General features: G+C 53.1%; 1 protein-coding gene across 1 annotated transcript in view; it reads left to right on the top strand.

The window, feature by feature from the left end:
* The window catches only part of MYT1 (myelin transcription factor 1), a 39989-nt gene extending 29203 nt beyond the window's left edge, over positions 1-10786 (top strand). The window contains exons 17-21 of the mRNA XM_047069568.1: positions 4164-4385; positions 5438-5529; positions 6164-6267; positions 8369-8512; positions 8868-10786. Of these exons, the coding sequence (XP_046925524.1) occupies positions 4164-4385; positions 5438-5529; positions 6164-6267; positions 8369-8512; positions 8868-9008 (703 nt within the window). The 3' untranslated portion in view covers positions 9009-10786. The remainder of the gene's footprint in view (positions 1-4163; positions 4386-5437; positions 5530-6163; positions 6268-8368; positions 8513-8867) is intronic.
* Positions 10787-21218: the final 10432 nt, after the last annotated feature.

Below are 21218 nucleotides of genomic sequence, written 5' to 3'. Positions count from 1 at the left end.
AGCCCCACAGGGCGCTCGTGGGTATTGCAACCTGCACAAATGTGGTCTGATGGGAAAGGTCAGGTGCAGGAGGAGGAGAAGAGGGTGAGGAAGATGACCAGTCTTCAAATCGTGTGTGTCTGCACACTCACATGCCTTTGCAGGGAGCTGGTGTGGAAAGAGGGAGCCCAGGAGGGTCGCCCCGAACTGGGACCTCGACACTGCCGTGGGGGAGGAAAGGGGACATCCTGGGCCTTACGTGACTGAAGTCCCTGAAACCCTCTCCAGACTGTCCCACTGGGGGTACCTAACGTGTCATCAGGGGGATTGCGTGTGAACTCTGAACCTGTGAGTGCCCCGCTTGGTAGGGGCCTGTATCGTTGCAAGCTTATCTTTCCAGAAAGAAACTTGCCCCCAAACCCCCCACTTGCAGGTATGGCTAACAGACTGACCCACCATTCGATTTGCCCAGGACTTTCAGAGCCAAAACTGGACGAAGCAGGCAGTGGGTCCCCTTGCCCGTTGAGGAGTGGAAGGGAATGGTTCTGGCTGTGTTGTGGCACAGCGCCTTGGAGCCGGCTTGGTCAGGGCATAGCCAGGCAGGTCCACAGAAAGCGGGTCTGTCCTGATTGCGTGTTACCTTTGGGCCAAGAACAACTGGATGCTCGCCCCTACAGAGGGAAGCAACCTGGACAGGTTGCTCCTCCTTGGAGCTTCAGCTCGTAGCTCACCCCAGCTGCGCCCAAACATCCGCTTGGCCACAGGAGGAGAGGTCTGATTGACCAGCGTCACATCCTTCAGGGGGCCGGCTCCACCAGCTGTTCGGTGGTAAAAGGCTGTGGCTGGTTTATTTCATTTATTTTTTACAATGAAACTAGAATGGGTGCTAAGTCAAAAACACAAAATTTGTGGATATTGGTGTCCTGAATGCAGCCTACTAAATGCCAGGCTGGATACAGAGTATTTATCTTTCTGAGAAGCCAGGAATTTGCCTGCGATCATATAAATGCAAGCTGCTATGGATTTAGCAAGGATCCTGCTGTAAGGATATGATAAGTGAATTGTGCTGCATTTGCAAATGATTAAAATCAAGATCAGCATTTTTCAAATTAACTGGGAAAAATGGTTTTCCTCCTCCTAATGTGCTGTCAACTTTGCTTTTTAAAAACGAGATTTTTTCAGCCCAGTGGAGAATATGACTTAGGAGCAGGTCAGCATTTACAGGATGGCTGAAGTTCCTAATGGCTTCATGGCACGGCGGTGGGGGGGAGGGGCGCCTATTCAGCACCTCCATATTCTAGGGCCTCCTCCCCAGCCATAAACTTTAACTGTATTTATAATTGACTATCATCTTTAAACAAATGCAGACTGCAGCAGAAACTTTAACCGGGGCATCAGGTCCTGCTGCGTGACGGGATTTCGTGAGCGCGTGCTAGATGGGATTATGGAGGCTGCTGGAGGAAGAGTTCCCTTTATGACATCTTGTGTCTGCACCGTTTGCGATTAAGTCATGTCAGCACATTCTGCTAAATCCCTTTGCCAAAACTAAATAACTGGCCGTAAAGGTCTGTGGGTGTTCCAGCGTAGGGTTAGGAGCTCAACGCCTACCGCCTGTGGAGAGCCCTCCCCGCCCCTGCCGTGCCCCCTCCCCCACCCCACCCCCGCGCTATCCCCAGCCACACTGACATCTGACAAAAGAGATGTGCCTCTGACCCTGGGACCCTGGTGGCACAGAGCTCCTGTGCCCTACCACCGGCCTACCTGGCAAGTACAGAAGCTGCCTGACTTGGCACTCCACACACACCTTAATGTGAGGTCACCCGACAGCTCCGAAGATTTGGACACTGGTTGTGGAGGGACAGAGAAGTGGTGTTACCACCCACATGTCCGAAATACTCACTACGAATAAATTCCCGGGGGTCATTCGTGATGAGGAGGGTTAGAGTTTCGCAAACAAAGTTGGAAAAAGGAATTTAGATTCAACTGTGTGTTGTAACTGTGAAGGGCTGCCTCTCATTTGGCCTTTGATCTTGTGATGGCAGGTGCTCACAGGCACTTTCAGAGCACCTGGCCCCGTGTCCCTGGGACCCCACAGCAGAGAGGTGTCCAGGTGCGAGGGGCAGACATAGAATGGAACGTCCCCGGGGTCCTTCCAAGGCCCTTGGCAGTGTCTCCACTCTGGACTGATGGCTGAGATGACCTTGGACCGGATCAGTGGCCATGCCACATGTCTGAGGCCCATGTGGCTGGGATGAGGAAGAGAGGGATGGGCACCAGGAGAGGAGACAAGTGGGGCTGGATCCAGGCAAAGGAGGCTGCGAAAATGTCTGCAGTGGCCACCTTGGAAGTGACGCCCGAGTATGGGGACAACTTCTGGGCAACGAGGCCCCGTCCCCTCACCTGCTGGAGCAGGAGCCCCGAAACGACCCTTGCCCTCCTGAAGGCTTTGTGCCTCGGACTTCCCCACCCCAAGGAACCCCATCTCTGTAAACTGGGGCCGTGTGTCCCCTTTCAGGGCCCTGTGTGTTTGCCACGTCTGTGGCTTATAAAAAGTGGGTAACAAATGGGAAATTACATGAGTCTCATTTGTTGCGGGGGAGAAAACCGAACTTCTAGGTGGAGGATGTTGTCCCCAGTCAGTTGTTGGTTCCTAGGTGGTCCTGAGCTCAGATACCATGATTCTGAAATGTCGGTGCTCAGAAGGCATTGCAGGGAGCTCCTGGCCCAGGTCCCACCTGGATCCCATGAGAGTGGATGGCCAGGGCCCCCTGCTCCAGCCAGTTTTCTGTGGTGCACTCATTCCAATGGCAGCACGAGGGGGATTTGCTCTGAACCTTTTCTCAAGTTACTTCAACCATTCCTGGGGCATTTGCTATTTCCCAAGAGGATTCTCTCCCTGTTCTGCAACAGCTTGGCAGGAGTCATTATGGAATGTCTGAACTGAGTCTTTCTTGAATGAGCACTGTGGCCTGTGTTCTTCCTTCCAGAACACACATTTCGGATGTGGGGACATCCACGGACATCATGGCGTGACAGTCTCATTCTGGGATGCTGTGGGGTGATGGAGCCCCTGCTGTCCCCGCGCTGCCTGGTTCAGGGCACTCTTGGGACTTCTGTGACCGCCCAGGCCCCCAGGCTCTGTGCTTGGTGCAATCTCCCAGGGAGTGGCCTCTGGATGGTTTCATCTGACACCTTCACTTCACTACACATGGCTGGGGTGATATAGAAGTGATGTGGCAGCAAGAGGTCTAGGTGTGGACCCAGAGGCCCCTGAGAGACATCCCAGGGCACGGGGGCATCATGGCTCCTTCCAGAGAAGATAGCTGCTTCCAGAGAAGGTAGCTGCTTCCGGAGAAAGTAGCTTCTCCTTTCAGAGAAGGTAGCTTCTTCCAGAGAAGGTAGGTTCTCCTTTCAGAGAAGGTAACTTCTCCTTCCAGAGAAGGTAGCGTCTCCTTCCAGAGAAGGTAGCTGCTTCCAGAGAAGGTAGCTTCTCCTTTCAGAGAAGGTAGCTGCTTCCAGAGAAGGTAGGGTTTCCTTTCAGAGAAGGTAGCTTCTCCTTCCAGAGAAGGTAGCTGTTTCCAGAGAAGGTAGCTTCTCCTTCCAGAGAAGGTAGCTGCTTCCAGAGAAGGTAGCTTCTCCTTCCAGAGAAGGTAGCTTCTCTTTTCAGAGAAGGTAGCTGCTTCCAGAGAAGGTAGCTTCTCCTTCCAGAAAAGGTAGCTGCTTCCAGAGAAGGTAGCTTCTCCTTCCAGAGAAGGTAGCTGCTTCCAGAGAAGGTAGCTTCTCCTTCCAGAGAAGGTAGCTGCTTCCAGAGAAGGTAGCTTCTCCTTCCAGAGAAGGTAGCTTCTTCCAGAGAAGGTAGCTTCTCCTTTCAGGGAAGGTAGCTTCTCCTTCCAGAGAAGGTAGCTGTTTCCAGAGAAGGTAGCTTCTCTTTTCAGAGAAGGTAGCTGCTGACCTTCCAACTATGCAGGAGGCGTGAGGGTGAGGCTGGAGAGGGAACGTGATCCCTGTTGCCTTCACATCTGGTTGGGAAGGCCCAGGTTCTGACTTGTGGCTTCAGGAATCACTCCAAACGTGGTAGTTCATCCAGGAGCCCCCAGCAGTCTCAGTGTCTGGCATGGGAGAGTCTCTGGGCTTCACCTCCCCCATCTAGTGCTCAGTGCTCACCTCTGACCTCTTTGTGCCAGGTGCCCTGTGCCAGGCTGTGTGGGGCTCGGTCACATCAGCGGCAAATATGCTTCACACAGAAGTGCATCTGGCTGCCCGCTGGCCGCTCGGAGGCAGAAAGAGGGTTCTCTTAATGGCTCACCGTTCTCCTGGAAGTCACTGAAGAACGAAGGGCCCACCTGCCCCACTCCAGGCTGTGATGGCTCCGGTCATGCCAACGGTAGCTTCCTCACCCACCGGAGGTAACTGCCCTGCACGGCTCGCATTTCATAGGGACCCTGGCCTTGGGCATGTGGGCAAGGTTCTTCAGGAAGGACCAGACTCAGGAAGGGCTCAGTTGTGGCCTATAGTTTCTCCAGGGAAAAGCAAGGCCCGGATTGGTAGCCGACTGGAGGAAGCCATAGAAAATCTGTTAGTATCAGATCATGGTGTTTGTGACATGTGGCACCCCATGTGGCTGCTCCACGTGGAGCACGTGGAGTCCCTCCAGCAAGAGTGAGTGGAGCCCTGAGTCTCGTGTGTGCATTCTTGACACAGGCTGCCGGCTTCTCATGAAAAGCTGGCCCCTCCTGCTGGGGTCTCTTCTTTGAACTTTGGGCCCACGTCTGCCTGCTGTGGAAGGGAATGGCGACAAGACCCCTCCTTGCCTGGGCTCTCATTTGCCCCCAACACCTGTCCCAGGCCTGGGGACGGCTTGCCTCCCCCATTCTATTCCTCTGTGTGCCAGGCAGCTGAGGTATTGGCCAAGGTGCAGGGGTCACTACACTGTTCATCAGCAACCTTCTCTTTCTTTTGTTCCGTCCCTGTCTCTCCACCTAAAGATTAATGAACTCATTCGTTCCACAAGCTTTGACTTAGAGTCCACCAAATACCAGGCTCAGGAGAGCAGAGGACAAGAGTTGATTTGGGCCAAGTGAGGGACAGACTATAACCAAACAAATGAGTAAGATATTGCAGTGTGGCCAAGAGGATAGATGCTGTGGGAGAGGATAGTGGCAGGGAGGAGGGAGGGAGGCCTCTCTGAGAAGGGGGTGAGGAGCTTGGCCCAGGCAATCTGGGGATAAGCCTTTAGGGCCTAAGCGGGGAAAGGCCTGGGCTACTGAGTAAGGGGTGTGGAAGCTTGGCGGCCGGAGCCGGGGAGCAGGTGGCAAGAGGAGACGAATGAGAAAGTTCCAACCAGGGTCCTACCAGGCTGCCAGCCAATGAGGACTTGGCTTTCATTGTGATGTGTCATCACAGACTGGCCCTTGGTATGTGACCTTGGACTGGTTTTTGGTGTGACCTTTGCTTCCAGCTTATCTGGCTGTCCCAGAGCAACCTTTGCTGGAAAGAAGGGAAAAGTCTCAGGGGATGAGGTTCTCAGCACGAAGTTCAAGACGAGTGATGGTAAGGTGTCCCTCCTGCAGTTCCTCCGAGCGATGTCTGTGACATGGGTGAGTGAGCAGGTACTGGCGGGAGGAGGTAGGGAGACAAGGCCCCTCCTAGAGTGAGTCATGGTGGAGACAGACTGCTTACTTGAGTTGACGGGTCTCCCAACCTAGCTCTGGACCCCTGGTCGCCTCAAGTCTGGGATCCTGGCCCTCAAGTGGCCATGCTTGCTCTAACCTGGGTATTGACAAGTGGTGGCATCAGAGAACCCTGATGGCGGCATCAGAAGCCACGCTCTCAGGGTTTGTGGATTCGTGAACTCAGTTAGTGTCAACGAAAGGGGAAGCTGAGGAAATTCGGCACCACCTGGAAAACTTCCGTCTTTATCTTGGCAATTAACACTTGCCAAAGATTTATACTCTCCTATCCGTGCCCCAGGGTCAGGGGGAAAAATGTAGACACACGGCTGCTAGTCTCCAAGATCGACTTTTCCAGCACAAAAGTGGGATACGAGCTGCCCACCGAGCCAGGCAGGTTGCCTCTGCTTGGACGGGCCCCCTAGGCCCCCTAGAAAACAGGCCTCCACTGCACTCCCACCTGCTGGCCTGGGCGCAAAGCTGAGGGCCACAACCAAGGTTTCTCTCTGGGGCAGTTCTGGAGAACGATGAAGAGATCAAGCAGCTGAACCAGGAGATTCGCGACCTGAACGAGTCCAACTCGGAGATGGAGGCTGCCATGGTACAGCTGCAGTCCCAGGTGGGTGGTGCTGCCCACCTGCACGTACGCCCTCTCCCTCCCCACCGGAGAGGTCCTGGTCCTCAGCCTGCGCTTCAGTGAGGCAGGAAAACTGAGCCCCTTATCAAACTTGCTGCCAAGCTGAGCTGATGGGCGGAGCGCTCAGCGAGACTCAGAACATGCCACACCCGCCCACACTGGCTGTTCTTCCAGCGGTAAGGGGTCTTCAGGTGGCCCTGCCGGGGGTCCCATCAGGGTTACTGGCGCCATCAGAGTTGGCTGCCAGCCCTGTAGGAGTAGCACCACAGTACTACACAGTAGGAGTAGCACCACCAGGTGGGTTCTGGGGGTCTGGCTGGAGCCTGCCTCTACCACAGTACTGCCATACGCCAGCCGAGTGACCTGGAAAACCCGTTGACAATCTGCATCTTGACGTCCTTGCTGGTGAAGAGAAAAATGGGAGTCAACTCTGTGAGGTTGTTGTGAGGTAAAGACATTTGTATGAGGAGGAGCCTGACCCAGAAAGAGCCACTGTTGCCATGTGATAGAGTTACACATTTCTTTAAGGGTATTTGTCATCTCTCTGATTTCCCCAAAATGAACATTTGTCGTCAGGAAAAAATGCAGCGAAAGCCTTATTCCGAAAAGAAGACAGTGCCCTGTCCTTAGCTGTTGAGTAGGGGGCTGGAGCAGAACCTGGGACACAGAAGGAGTGGCCACACATAGCTGTGTCCCCTATGGCTTGAGGGGCAGAGGGACAAGGAGGTACTGGGCCCTGCAGGATCTGAGGGCAGGAAGGACAGGTGGGAAGGTGGTGAGGCTCCTTCCCAGAGGCTGCAGTGTGACACATTGGAGCTCTACATGTCTTGTTCCTCTGTTCCTTCCTCCACTGGAAAACAGGCTTTCACGCTGACCTCCTGTGTAAACAGAGCATCAGCCCATGGAGATTAGGAAGGATTTTCATTCTGCAGCACTTTCCCCAGGTTCCCAGGCAGTAGAAGCAGAGGAGTGTTGGGGCGTCTCTGGGTGCCGAGACGTATCACTGTGTGACTGCCACCCTCTGTCCCTCACTGCTCCCTCCCTTCTCAGAGTGTACCCTTGGGGCAGCACCTCTGATTTCTCCCTTTTTGCTGATTTCCACCTTTTTATTTATCGGCATCCATTTGGAAGGACCGAGAGCCCCCTTTCCTCTAGAGGGAGTTTTGAGTCATGTGCTCTGCCGAAGGCTCAGGCAGAGAGAAGGCAGGCCCCTAACTCCTACTCCCGAGTGTTTTAAGCCAAAGATTTGTCACCAGGTGACGAAGCATGGTGTTTCCCAGCCACGTGGTTGGAGGAAAGCACTCTACCTGATCCATAGCTTTCTAAAAGGCAGCTTACCTGTCTCTATCTGGGGACAGCTTAATGTGTCACACATGTCATGTGAACTTGCCTCTGCCCTGAGGCCTCCTTAAGATGCGGTCAGGTTGGGGGCTGCCCTCCCAAGCAAGTCTTCTCCAGATCGGGCCCCAGGGAAGGTTTCCCACCTTCCCCATGCTGGCTGTGAATGTCTGCATAGGGTTATGCAGACCCTGAGACTCACCTGATCGCTTGAGCTGCTCCGGGTAGGCCGGACTGCCCATGACCCGTAGCCCTGCTGTCACTGTCACTCTCAGGGTGTGCTGGAGGAGTCACTGACTGGCTCCACTCAGCTAGGAGTGGCTGTCTTCCACAGCTTTATTAAGGCACTTTGTTGGCCTCTCTGGTGGGGAGAAAACCCAAAGGCAGCCAGACACCCCACAAAGTGCGTGCAGTATTCCCATTACAGACAAGGAAGAAGAAACATGGCGAGGTTAACTGCACGGCTAGTGGTGGGCTGGGATTTGAGCCCAGGGTGCTCAGAGTCTGTGTTCCTCTCTGCCCCCGTAGGACAGGTGTGGCATAGAAACCCATGGTCCCACACCACTCCTGGCTGAGTCACTGTGTCCCCTCCTCCATCCAGGGACCAGAGTCCCTACGTCTTTGCCTTCTCCCAGAAAGACAGCAGACGTGGCGCAGTTAGCATGCTGGGTGTGTCCCAGGAGGACATGATATGGTTCATGGGGCCCCCATGACAGGAGGCATTTCCCACCTTGGTCTGGCGCAGATCTCCTCCATGGAGAAGAGCCTGAAGAATATCGAAGAGGAGAACAAGCTCATTGAGGAGCAGAACGAAGCCCTGTTTCTGGAGCTGTCGGGCCTGAGCCAGGCCCTCATCCAAAGTCTCGCCAACATCCGCCTTCCGCACATGGTAAGCAGTACGTGGCCCTGTAGGCACACCAGTGAGCTTGTGGCTGACTGTCCCCCCACCCCCCGCCAGGACTCTGGGGAGGGCAAGGAGGGCGGGGCACTCCTCCACCTCTGGGGTCCTGCCAGAAGGGCAGGTGCTCTGCCCGACAGGCTGCTGGCCACAGTGGTTCCAGCTGTCCCGAAGAGCTTATGAATCTACAGCAGGATGCTCATGGTTGTTTCAGCCCACGGGTGCCAGTGGTGGCCCTAGTAGGTGTGAGGAGATGGGTCTGATGTCCTGCCACAGACTTCTGTGGCTTCTGAAAATCACGGGACACCGTGTGGATGGAGCTTGCTAACCTGGTTCTGTTCTCCAGGAGCCAATATGTGAGCAGAACTTCGATGCCTACGTGAGCACCCTCACTGACATGTACTCCAACCAGGAGTGCTACCAGAACCCCGAGAACAAGGACCTCCTGGAGAGCATCAAACGGGCTGTGAGGGGCATCCAGGTCTAGACCCCATCACTCCAGAGCCACCCCGCCAATCGGGACATCCGGGGCAGCCCAACTTGGCTCCCGCGCTTACCTCCCTTGCCCTGCCCCCGCAGTGGGGAGCCCCAACTCACAGTGACTTCCAGTTGGCAGCCCAGGGAGGCCTCAGTTGGGCTTATCCACAGGGGTGCCTGGAAATCAGTGGCTTTCTCGTTGCACTTGCCAGGCTGGAGGCCTTGACCTCCCCACACGAATGCAGGGCAGGGCATGAAGTATTACAAAGTGATTTATTTTTGTTTTTTGAAAGAAATCTGAAGAGCAGCTCAAAGTCTCCAGTGAAAGCTCATGGACAAGGTTCTCAGGGAAGTTTTGGAGTTTGCAACCACAGTATTCCTTTGTCTGTCGAGGCTGGGAGGGTAGCCGTGGGCACGGGGCGGGTGGTGCGTGTGACAGTGTCAGCCTGGAGCATGTGCCCCTGGGCACACGTCTGCTCAGTGAGGTCAATGTGGCAAGTGTGTTTTCTGTTTTCATTTAACTCAGTTTTGTCTTAAGGATGGAATAAAGCACTGTTCCAGAGGGTTAGAAACAGACCTGCAGCCCATGGCCAACTTGAGGACTCTAACCTGGGAACCCCTGGAAGTTCCACATTAAAGCACCTCACTTCCAGGGGCAGCTGGCACCCCAAGCCCGCACAGACACGTGCAGGCTTGGGGTCACGCTCCCCCTCGGGGCTGCCGCCTTCAGACCCAGGTCTGGGTCAGGGCCAGGGTCTCTGGCTGTCTGTGCGTCCACTCATGCCTGTGACCCGTCACTGCCGCTTTACCTGGGTCGTGGCCGAGCTTGACTGGGGTGGAGGTGGCATCAGCAAGGTCAGGGGATAAATCCCTAATTAGGAGACCACCAAGGTTTCACTTCTTTTTAGATCCATTCAAGACGCGAAAAAAAATTTTAATATAATGTGTTAAACACAATGTTCCTAACGTGTAAATAGAGTCCAAATCGGTTGTGACTGCAATTCCAAGTTAGTATTTAAAAGTAGAGAAATTGCACTTCCTGGAAGAAAAAAAAAGTAGTTAGTTTAATTATTCTGTACATTATTTAATTTTGTCAAGATGTAAGTATTTATATTCACAACCTCTTGTGTTAACATTTGCTATTTATTTAACATTTTTATTTATTAATTTTGTACTGTTTCAACTAGACCCCACACCAGGACACCATGAGAGGGAAACAGATGAAATCAAAGCAAAATTGACTATTTGACAAGAGATAGGCCACAAAAAAATCTTGCTATAGCTTCTATATATAGAAGTCTTCTTATAATTTTGATGCAACCAAGTTATTTTTTATATATTTTGTTATTTATTCTTTTAATAATGGAATTTTTTAAAGAGTATTTTGTAACTGAGGAATTTTGATAATTTGGGGACGCTTTCCCCCTGGTCCAATGGAAAGAAAGACTTTTTGGTTTTCTTCATCCCTTCGGTTCCTTTTGTTTCAGGCACGGACAACAGCAAGTGGAATTCTGTATTTATTATTTATTTAAGTGTAGCGCAGATGTGTGTGCTCTGGCGTGTTTCTTGTGTTGCGTCTGTGTGCTGGTTCTTGATGGCTGAGTCATGCTGCTGTGAAGGAGTGCTGGCCACCGGCAGCACCGAGCAGTCCCCGCTCACAGGCTCCCTGCTCCTCCGACAGCTCCGAAACTGTGACCCCCTTCCTCAGGAAATGCGTGGAACCCACAGCACAGCACTTCTCGGTGTGTTTGCAGGGTGATTTCCTAATAAAAGTCCACTCTGACTGTGTGGGAGCGGTCTGTACTGTGCCGGCGGTCTGTGTCCCTGAGAGCCCTAATGAGTCACCTTCCTGGGGAGTGGCTGGGTGGGTGGGTGGGTGGCCTCTTCCACCTGTGGTCTCTTCTTGGGACCTTAATGTGGAACCAACATCCTTCCCCCAAGGGGCGGTTCTAGGAGGTCTAAGTCACTGTGCTCTGCCTCTTCCCACATGACTGGGTATGTGCAGAGCAGAACTTTCTCCTGGGCTTGGACAGAAGTCTTCCTGTTGGGGTTGTCAGACAGGGTGGGGTGGCAGGGGTGGTGGGGTTGAGGGGTGGAATAGGGGTTGCCACGGGGACCACCTCTCCTGGCCACGAGGAGGAAGCCAGCTGCAGTAGGAGAGAGTCTGGACATTCTGGAGGGAGATAGAGTCGAGAAATGGAAAGAGAAAGGTGGAGGTGGAAGGGAGGGGATGAGAGAACGCTCTAATCTTTTCAGAGCTCCTGGTCCAGCCATACCTGAAGGTTGCCCATCCTCGCATTTCCCAGTTATGCAGGGAACGAACTCTTCTCCTTCTCTTTCCTCCTTCTCCTTCCTCCCCTCATTCCTCCTCCTCTTTCTCCTTCTCTTCTCTTTTCCTTCTTCTCCCTCCTCCTCCTCTTCCGCCTTCTTCTTTGCTTAAGCTCTTGCGCTTGGCTTTTTGGCCTTGCAGTGGCGCCTCACCATTTTCACACTTTGATGTCAGGTGGAGCTCTAGCTCTCACAGGGTGAGACTTAGGTTTGGAGTTTCAGCCTGAACTGTCCACACCTTTTGACCTCCTTGGGAATCTGGCCTTGAAGGCCAACCTGGAGCTCCCACCTGACATGATGAAGGAAAATTCTTAGAAATTCTGAGCCTCATTTCCAACCACTGTCTGAATCAGACAGGGTCCAGGACACCTGGGGGCATTTGGTGTGTTTGGAGGGCAGCTGCGCTTGGGCCTTCGCTGTACCCCCAACCCCCCTTCCCACCCCAGTCCACACTGTCCTTGTCTTTCTCTCTTTCCTTTCAGTGTCTACAGCGTGCAGGCCTCTGAGGCCTGGCCTCTTTTCTTTGGGCAACGTCTATGGCTTCCTCCTCCCGTCCTCCACTGGTCCCTCTTCTCACCTGCCTTTGGCCACGGGGCCTCTCCCCTAGCCTATTCTTGGTTTCTGCCCCACCCTGCATCTGCTGTGTGCTGTCCTCCTGTGTGCTCCACAGAGGCTGCCCCAGTCCGCATCCTGGCCTCTCTCCTTCCCCGAATCAACATCCCTACCGCTCATGTCTGCCATGTGCAGACTACTCCCACACTGCTTTCCAAGTCTGCTTTTCCCAGTTCTAGAACCTTCTGGGTCTCCACTTGGATGTTCCACAGGCCACAGGACATGTACCCAAGTGACCACAACAGCCCATCTGCTGCTCCCAGCCTGACCCTCCCTGGGCCCAGCAAGATGCCAATCCTCATTAGCTGCCTGTCCTGATTCATCCAGCTGAAGAGATCGTGGCCATGTGGAAGCTACCAAGAGGGGCCACAGTGTCTGTGGTGCCACATGGATGTGGATGTTACCATGGAGCACCAGTCGGGTCGTGTGTGCCCCCCAGACGGGGCCACCCAGGGGTGCTTCCCTAATGAGGCCAACGTATGACTTGATGAAGAACAGGCGAGTATTAGGGCTACATCCAGCTGTGCAGGGATGCATGTACGGTGGCATCAGCCATGCCCTGCCTACCACAGGGGACGGGGTGGACTCAGTGACTACTGAACTCCAAGGGAGGTCCTCCCACTGAGGTATCTATTTGGGCTGGTTCTGGCTCTGAGGGTTGCTCACACCCCCGGCAGCTTCTTGAGCCAGTAGAGGTCTTAGGGGCACACCTGGAGCCCCAAAGAATCAGAGGAGCTGGTGCAGTCTCAGCCCTGTGGGGCCATCCCCAAGCCTCCCGCTTCCGGGACGAGGGGCCGGGGGGGAGGGGCAGGGGAGCCCACAGAGCAGCCCTGCTTCTCACACAGGATCCTGGAAGTGGATGCGGAGGACACAGGTGCAGCTCCCTCCCCAGCACCATGCCAATGGACCCCCTCGTTGGACCCACCCATCTCTGCTCACTGGGTACCTTCTGCCAAGTCGGACACATTTCTGCCCGTGTCTTTCACACACCGTCAAAAATGTTTTCCTCGTGTTTAATTCTGTCATGGCTCTCTCTGTGGCAGTTGTCAAAACAGCAGAGGAGAAACCTGGTGCTGTTTGTGACTAAAGATGGTAAGGAGTCCACCCAAGGCTCACCTGCTGCATTGTGAACAAGCAGAAGAGCTTGTAAGTCCTCCAACACGCCTCCCAGGGCCACTGCTTGCATCCCCACACAGAGCTCGATAATCCAAGACACCATGAGGCACCAAACATAGAAGGGCTCAGTCACAGCTGAGTCACCCCACATAAAACCCTACCTGGATCAGCCCTGAGCAGGTACAGGAGAGAAGTACTGACAAACCCACCTCTTGTCAACGACTGTGGTGCAGGCACTAGGATTGTCCCTGTCATATACACCAGAAGGCTGAGGCCCACGAAGCTGCTCAGGGTCACGCAGAGGACTGGCTATGTTGCCAGGATTTACACCAGCCCTCTGGTCCCTGGGGTCTGTCCTCTTCAAGAAGAGGAAGGGGTGCCAGCTCAGCTGAACCCCACGTAGCAGTCAGACCCAGTGGGCACAGAGGAGCCACAGGAGAAGGAGCTACTATGATCCCCAGGCCAGTGGACAGAGAAGGAGCCACCAGGAAGAATCTGTCCAGGCACAGCATGGACAGATAGGTCCCCCAGTCTCGGGAGAGTCGTACTGGCAGATACCATTGCCTCCCAGGAGGCTCTGACCATTCCCTAAGGTAGCTGGGACTGGACAGAGACTCTGAAGCCCTCCTTGAGGTGGAGGGGGTTCTCCAGCACTCCTATGGCTCCTCCTGCCTATGGGGCTGAGCAAGGTATACCCTGTCCCCAAGGGGACCTCTCCTTGCCCCCATCAGCCTGGGCTGGCCTGCCTGGATGATTCACTGTCACTGTGCCAGCCAGTGCTTTCCCACAGGGCAGTTAGGCTTATCCAAGATCTGTTTCCTACACTCCTAAAGGCAGTTTCTTCCCATGTATACATTTTCAGTCCACAGCAGAAAGAACTAAGGTGTGGTCCTTGTACTGGGACCACAATCTCCAGAATATTCCTGATCATTCCCTAGCCATCACCACGCTTGTACCCTCCCTGGAGGACCTCTTACCCTCATGTTGTTCCCAGAGGGTATGACAGCTAGCTGCCTGACCCCATCCCATGTGCTGGCCCTCTGTGTGATTTCTGCTGAGCTCAGGTCTGAGGGGGGCCCTGGAAGCAGGTCTGGGATCACGGGGAGAGACCCCCAAGCACATTTCCTTCTTGTAGAGCTGAATCTGTGGGGGCCTTTTTGGAGTTTGGAACCCCTTGACATTGTTTGAGAAATTATGTGTGCATGTGCGGTGACAGGATTGGCAGGGGATCTTTCTCCTGATCCACAGCCCTCCCACACTCTTGAGCAGTGGGGAGACTTAGCTCACAGTCCCAAAGTGTCCTATGAATATGATACTCCTGTGGCCATAGGTTAGGGACCACATCTCGCATTGAGTAGCCCCTGACAAGTTGACTCTCTGTGCTACGGTTTCCTAGTAAGTACAGAAGGAGGGGCATATGAAGACTTGAGACATGTGCATTCACCACAGTGGGGACCTGGTCATTCTGAAACAGCTGAAGCATTTGAATGCCCCCGCTCCCCACCAGCTCAGGGTCCCTGGAAAGCTGTGTCAGAGGCATCAGTGGCAGGGGCTCATGATGGTGGTGGTCTGCTTCAGGCCTCAAGGCTCACTCCATGCCCACAGAATTCTGATCCAGACACCATCCACTTGCCACCCTACCATGCTCAAAGTGTCCTGGGGAAGCTTTCAACGGTCCTAGGGCACCCCTGGGTGGCTACTGGTATGGGGGGAGGGGCTGCTGTCACCACCCTGCATTTTGAAGCCCTGGGTCAGGACTGGTGATCTCCAAACATTGTTCAAGCATGTAAACTGTTTAGATGGAATGTCACACAGAGTCCCTGTGCTATTCTGGCCAAGGTTGAGGGTCAGAACTGGTGTGGCCTGAGGGAGATGTCCAGTTCCCTGGGGTAGGTTCAACCAGATGTCCCATCAGAGGGTCTCTAGCCACCTCCCTCACCAGCCAAGTACAGAGCCTAGGAGACCAAGTGGGGAGAAAGGGCCAAACACAGGATGTGTGCTCTGTTGGGTGGGGGGTGGGCAGGAAGCATGTCTGCAAAAGGCAACTGCGTGGACTACAGTTAGAGGTGCTGGGCAAGTCCCCTTTGTGGGGGCTCCCGGTTTCTGACATAGTAGCACTGGCAGCAGCTTTGTTTGAGTCAGAGGCCATCTCACACCTGGGAACCTTGAGCATGCCACTTCTGTGCTTTGGTTTTCTTCTCTGTAAAGGGGTCCACAGCACATGCTACTGAAGGAGGGGAGGAGGAAGGTGGAAAGGGTTAGCCCAGGCCACAGGTCATGCACTATCCCCTGACACTCTGAGGACACCCTTGAACCCACCTCCCCTTCCCTGCATCTCCCCATTTATACCAGTCATCACTCCCAGCTCCAAGATCTGCCTCTGTTAGGTGCTAGCCACCCCCCAGGGCCCTCCAAGTCTAGGTACCTCTCACCTGGTGCCCGAGGATTGAATACATCTGCTGCTGTCACCACTGTTAGCAACTGGTCTGGCCTGCCAACAGCTGCATTCAGAAGTTCTGAAATTTGGTCTTTCCAGACTGGCCTTCCTTCTCCAAGGCTGCTGCCCACCCATGTTTTCCCCTGATGCCTTTCCTCTCGTAAGTCACAGGAGCCAGGGAGGAGAGTCGGAGGGGCTGGCAAAGGGGGAGGAGACCCTTGAACCCTAGGACTCATAGCTTAGGAAATGTGGCTGTCCGCTCCTCAGGAAGCTTCCACCCCAGGTGCCCTGGAGGCAGGGCTCTGGACCCTGGGCTGACACTGCTTCTTCATGTTATCTATCATCTATCATCTATGTATGTATGCATGTATGTATCTATCTATCATCTATCTATCTAGAACTGGGGTGGGGAGGGGATTTATTTTATGGAATCTGCTCACTCAATTGCAGTGGCTAAGTCTGAAATCTGCAGGACAGGTGGCAGACTGGAGACCAGGAAGAGTTGATGCTGTAGTTTGGTGTCCAAAGGCCATCTGGAGGCAGAATTCCTTCTTCCCTGGGGAATCCCAGTCTTTGCTCTTAGGGCCTCAAGTGCTTGGATAAGACCCACCCCACATTATGGAGGGTAGTTTGCTTTACTCAATGTTTGTTGATTTAAATGTTTTTTTAAATTTTTTAATGTTTATATTTATTTGAGAGAGAGAGAGAGCGCAGAGCGCATGAGCACAAGCGGGGGAGGGGCAGAGAGAGAGGGAGAGACAGAATCTCAAGCAGGCTCTGCACTGTCCTCGTAGAGACCTACACCTGAGCTGAAATCAAGAGTTGGACGTTAAACCAACTGAGCCACCTGGGCGCCCCTGATTTAAATGTTAATCACATCTAAAACATCCTGTCAGGCATCTAGACTCTTTACCCAAACATCTGGGCACCACATCCTAGCCAAGCAGATACATAAACTTCAGCATCGTTCTTCACCAGACCTCTTCCCTGTGCCCACACATTACTAATTTTTTATTAAGGTGGTTTGTTTTAAGATGACAAATTATTTTTAGACCCCCTTCTCAATCATCTTACATCTATGAATACATTGGAGTTCACCAGCACTTTCAGATAACCTCAAAGTGCACTCACCTGCACAGCACAAGTAGCAGAGAAGCCGTAAGGTGTGTCTGAAACTGGTAAATTCCACTTGCTGGCCACAAATGGCTCACTGTGAGGAAAAATGGTTTTTGCTCTTTTTGGAGGAGAGTGTGGATGCTTTCAACACAACAGCTGTGCAGGGGCGACGCCTTGTGGCATCTTGTGACCTGCCATCATCCTTGTCTGTACTTCTTTGTTTATAACGTGTCTTTGTTATCTGGGAGTTTACATTTTTTTTTCTCTTCATCATTGGTTTTGAGCAATTTGATTATACTGTGCCTTGCTAGTTTCCTTCATGCTCCTGTGCTTGGGGTTCATTGAGGTGTATAGTTGTCAACAGATTTGGAAAATTTTCAGCCTTTACTTTCTTTTTTTTTTAATTTTTTTTTCAACGTTTATTTATTTTTGGGACAGAGAGAGACAGAGCATGAACGGGGTAGGGGCAGAGAGAGAGGGAGACACAGAATCGGAAACAGGCTCCAGGCTCTGAGCCATCAGCCCAGAGCCCGACGCGGGGCTCGAACTCACGGACCGTGAGATTGTGACCTGGCTGAAGTCGGACGCTTAACCGACTGCGCCACCCAGGCGCCCCATCAGCCTTTACTTTCTAAGCTATTTTTTCCTGTCCCATCGTGTCTTTCCTTCTTTCTGGGACACTAATTACATGTATTTCAGGACACACGAGGTCAAAGTCACCCCACAATTGCCATTGGTGCTGTTCGTCTATTCTCTTTTCACTTTTTATTTGGGAGAGTTCTTATTGCTGTGTTTTCAATCCTTTCTTTAGCAACGTCCAGTCTGCCGCTAATACCATCCACTGTATTTCTCAACTCAGACATTGTAAGTTTTCTTCCTAGAGGTTATATTTGGGTCTTTTTAGGTAAGCTCTGTGTCTGCACTTAACTCCTCATTATGCCTCGTCTTTATATTCCTGACAATTCTAGGAGTGCCTGGGTGGTTCAGTCAGTTAAGTTTCTGGCTTCTGTTCAGGTTGTGATCTCGGGGTTCATGAGTTCGAGCCCCGCGTTGGGCTCTGTGCTGACAGCTCGGACGGAGCCTGGAGGCTGCTTCGGATTCTATGTCTCCCTCCCTCTGCCCCTATTCCACTCAAAATTAAATCAACATTAAAAAATTAAATTTACATTCCTCACAATTCCAGAGCGGATACCAGACATTGTGAATTTTATCTTGTTGAGTGTTGGACATTTTGTTTCTCGTGAATATTCTTGAGCTTTGCTCCTGGACACAGTGGCCAGGACACATTTTGATCTTTCAGATCTTTCTCTGATATGTCAGGAGGGGTCTGATCAGCGACGGGTCTGCGGGGAGCTCTGACTCACTCCTGAGGCAAGATCCTCCTGTGTACTCTTCTCACTGTTCCAGAGACCAAGAGGTTTTCCAGTGTGGCTGCTGGTAACCGACGTTACTTTCCGCCCCGCTCAACTGTGGGCAGTGTCACCTCTAACCCTTTTGGACAGTTCCTTCCCTGGCCTTGGGTTGTTTCTGCACACACGTGTGCTGATTAGTTCTCTAACTGAACACTTGATGGGGACCTGCTGCAGGTCCCCAAGTCCTCTATGTATCTTTCTCCCCACCCGTAGTCTGCCCTGGGACCTCTAGTTACCTTGGTCTCCCTGCATTCTCAGTTTCGTCTCCTCAGCTCAGGGAGTCCTCCCGGCTCCGCTTGGGATGCCCTCCTCCCTGCCGCTGCAGGCTGAAGACTCTCACAGCGGTGAGATGGGGCAATTGTAAGGGCTCAGCCCTTTGGTTTCTCGTCTCTCGGGAGTCACTGAGGTTTGTTGCACAACGTCCAGGTTCTGAGAACTGTTGCCACACATATTTGTCCATTTCTTGGTTGTTTCAGGCACGAGGGCAAGTCCAGTCCATCTTGGTCATAGCTTCAGAGTTTCTTGGCACATTTCAGTTAGGGATGATGAAAAAATTCTGGAGATGGATAGTGGTGATGGTTGCACAACCCTTAAAATGCACTTAATGCCGCTGAACTGTGCACTTAAAAGTGGCTCGAATGATAAATGTTATGCTCTCTCTATATCACCACAATAAAAACATTTTTAAAGCTACCTCAGCCAAAGGAAGTATTAGTACTGCACTTTGAAGGTAACAACACAACCCACTGCCTGTGGCTCCAGCCACAAGTACCCAGGTTCACCCCTGCCTCAGGCCTCTATGTGACCTTCCCTGTGCCAGGGGACTCCTCCTGTAGGTATGCTAAGCACGAGTGGCCCACAAATCACCCATCCCAAGTGCATACCCTTCAGTAAGCCTTCCCAACACCTGTCAGGGACACCCCACAGCTCCCCATGGTAACATCCTGCACACTGGAAGAAGAAAGACAAGCTCAGCCAACTGTAGGTTGGTCCGGTGGCCTTTGCAAGGCGCTGACACCTCCATTTTACAGAAGGGGGAAACTGTGAGTGGACTGGATGCTGTCAGGAAGCAGAGGCATCTCAGAGATATGTGTTAGGAGGGCAGGGCAGGGGGAGGCTCATCTGTAAGTGATGAAGGAGCAGGGGTCACTGGTATTGGTTGGGACAGAATATATTTGAGATTCTGTGGGTGACACAGGGGCCTTGTTTCGGTCCGTGCTTGGGCACAGTTACGACGTTTTGTCTCACTGTATCATAATGGAGCTCCTCTGCGAGGTTGTCTGGGTCCAACGGGAGAAACACACGGCCTTGCTGTGAGCGCCAGGTGAGCTTCCAGTGTCAGGGACTGCTCTCGTCATTCTCAGAGATCTTACTAGTATCCACTTCACGGAAATAATCCACACAAAGTGCTTAGCGTGACACCCTGTGAAGATTAATCCTGATGGTATATGGATGGTGGAGTTGACATGGAACGGGCAGGGAATGATCCTGGAGAGCCAAGCAGATGGGTCTCATGGCTAGGTAGAAAAACAGAGGGCTCACGTGATCAGACTGTGCTTTAGGAAGACCACTTGGAAGAGAACAGGGAGGGGTGGTGAGAAAGCAGGCAGGAGGCCAGTTATCATCCTGGTGACAGGTGAGACACACGGGAGACAAGACAGGGTGGAGTATATGGAAGGCGTGACCGCTGACAGTGGGGAGAGGGTCAAGGAGAGCGGCGGGACCTCTGTAATTTGAAGCCAGGGTCAAGGTTGTGAGGCTGGTGGCAAGCCCTCTCCTCCATGGCAGCGATGCTTGTAGTCGTTACATAAACGGGGTGGCTTGCAAGGCTAGGTTCAGAGGAAGGGTCTGCTGCTCAAAGCTCATTCGGAAAGGCACACGTGAGGTCGGGCTGAAGTGAGAGGAAGAGTGGGAGGAGTGTCGCAAAGCTTACTGGGTAGCTGGGCAGGTGGCTCACAAAGGGACACGTGGCATCAAGGTGGCAGAAGAGGACAGGCCCCAGGGTGGCTGGGGCTGGTGCGGGGAGGCAGCGTTAAAGAAAGTACTGCCAGTGGATCTGAACACAGAGCCACGAGGCCCCTTTCGAGATGCAGAACGATCTTGACTCGTGTCCGGCGAAGGTATCTCCGGCTATTCTCACGCGGAGGGCTTATCAGGCAGCCTGTGCAGGGTCCGTGTCCCTGGTCAACAACATCTAAAGCATGATGCCGTTGAGCACAACTTCCCTGCTCCGAGATCACGTCCACCTTCAACCCTCAGTGGCTTGGCCGCCTACGTGGTGTCCCACGGGCCCCAAAGCTTAGGTTCACGAGGACAACCTTGACTCACCTTGAGACAAACAAAGGAGACGCACCCTTACTCTGCGCTTTCTGTGTGGGACGCGCATGTGGGTGCACACACACCCTGACTCCTCCAGGTCTGCAGGGTCTGCAACCGCACTCTCCTGTCATCCAGCACATGGCCCGCCCGGCATGCTTTCCTAGGGGCAGCTTCCTCCTCCTTCCTCCAGTGCAGTGGGAAGTTCATATTGGCATAATGTTCCCTTTTATATCACTCCTATTCATATTACTCAAAAACAGTTCTCTTTGCCTCGAAGGACCCAAAGAAATTCGACCAGTCTGCCCCCTTGCCCAAACTCCATCATCCTCTAGGAATGAAAACCTTATGACAGTAACTTTCATTTCTTGAGAATCTACTGTGCTGGGTCTTTGTGTCATTTGGGATGTCTTCCGTTGTCTGTTATGGAGACTGCTATGTAAACCAGCTCCACAACATGAGAATGTACGGGTTCACGGTTCACTTTGTGGGACAGAACTTACACGGGGTCTGTTCCAACTCTGCGTTTCTCTGCGGAGGCCCAGAAAAGAGGTGAAGGGTTTGCCCAGGTGCAGGCGTGGGAGTTGGCAGCCTACTCGAGAGGAGTAGGGGTGGGTGGGCCGGAGGCCTGCTGTGGCCTCCTCTCAGGTGTGGGCACGGCAGGTGGCTCCTGTCCACGTCTGCTTTCCCCGATCTGCAGCCATCGGCCCCTCTGTTGGCTCAGCCGGATCCTTCTTGTCCTGCAGACCTTTGCTCCAATGTCCCTTCCGTGTCGCCCAAGCGAGAGTAGTCACCGCCTCGAGTTACTGTCCATCACACAGCGTTTTCATTTCTTCTTCACCGGTTAGCCCTTCCTTGCTGGGTCCCTGCCTGGTGGAGCGCG

Source organism: Lynx rufus, unplaced genomic scaffold, assembly GCF_022079265.1.
Source record: "Lynx rufus isolate CCGP_SWC_20201006 ecotype Redwood Valley unplaced genomic scaffold, mLynRuf1.p SCAF_8, whole genome shotgun sequence".
Lineage (NCBI taxonomy): Eukaryota > Metazoa > Chordata > Mammalia > Carnivora > Felidae > Lynx > Lynx rufus.
The sequence above is the reverse complement of the archived record's forward strand: the minus strand, read 5'-3'. Positions and strand labels throughout refer to the sequence as shown.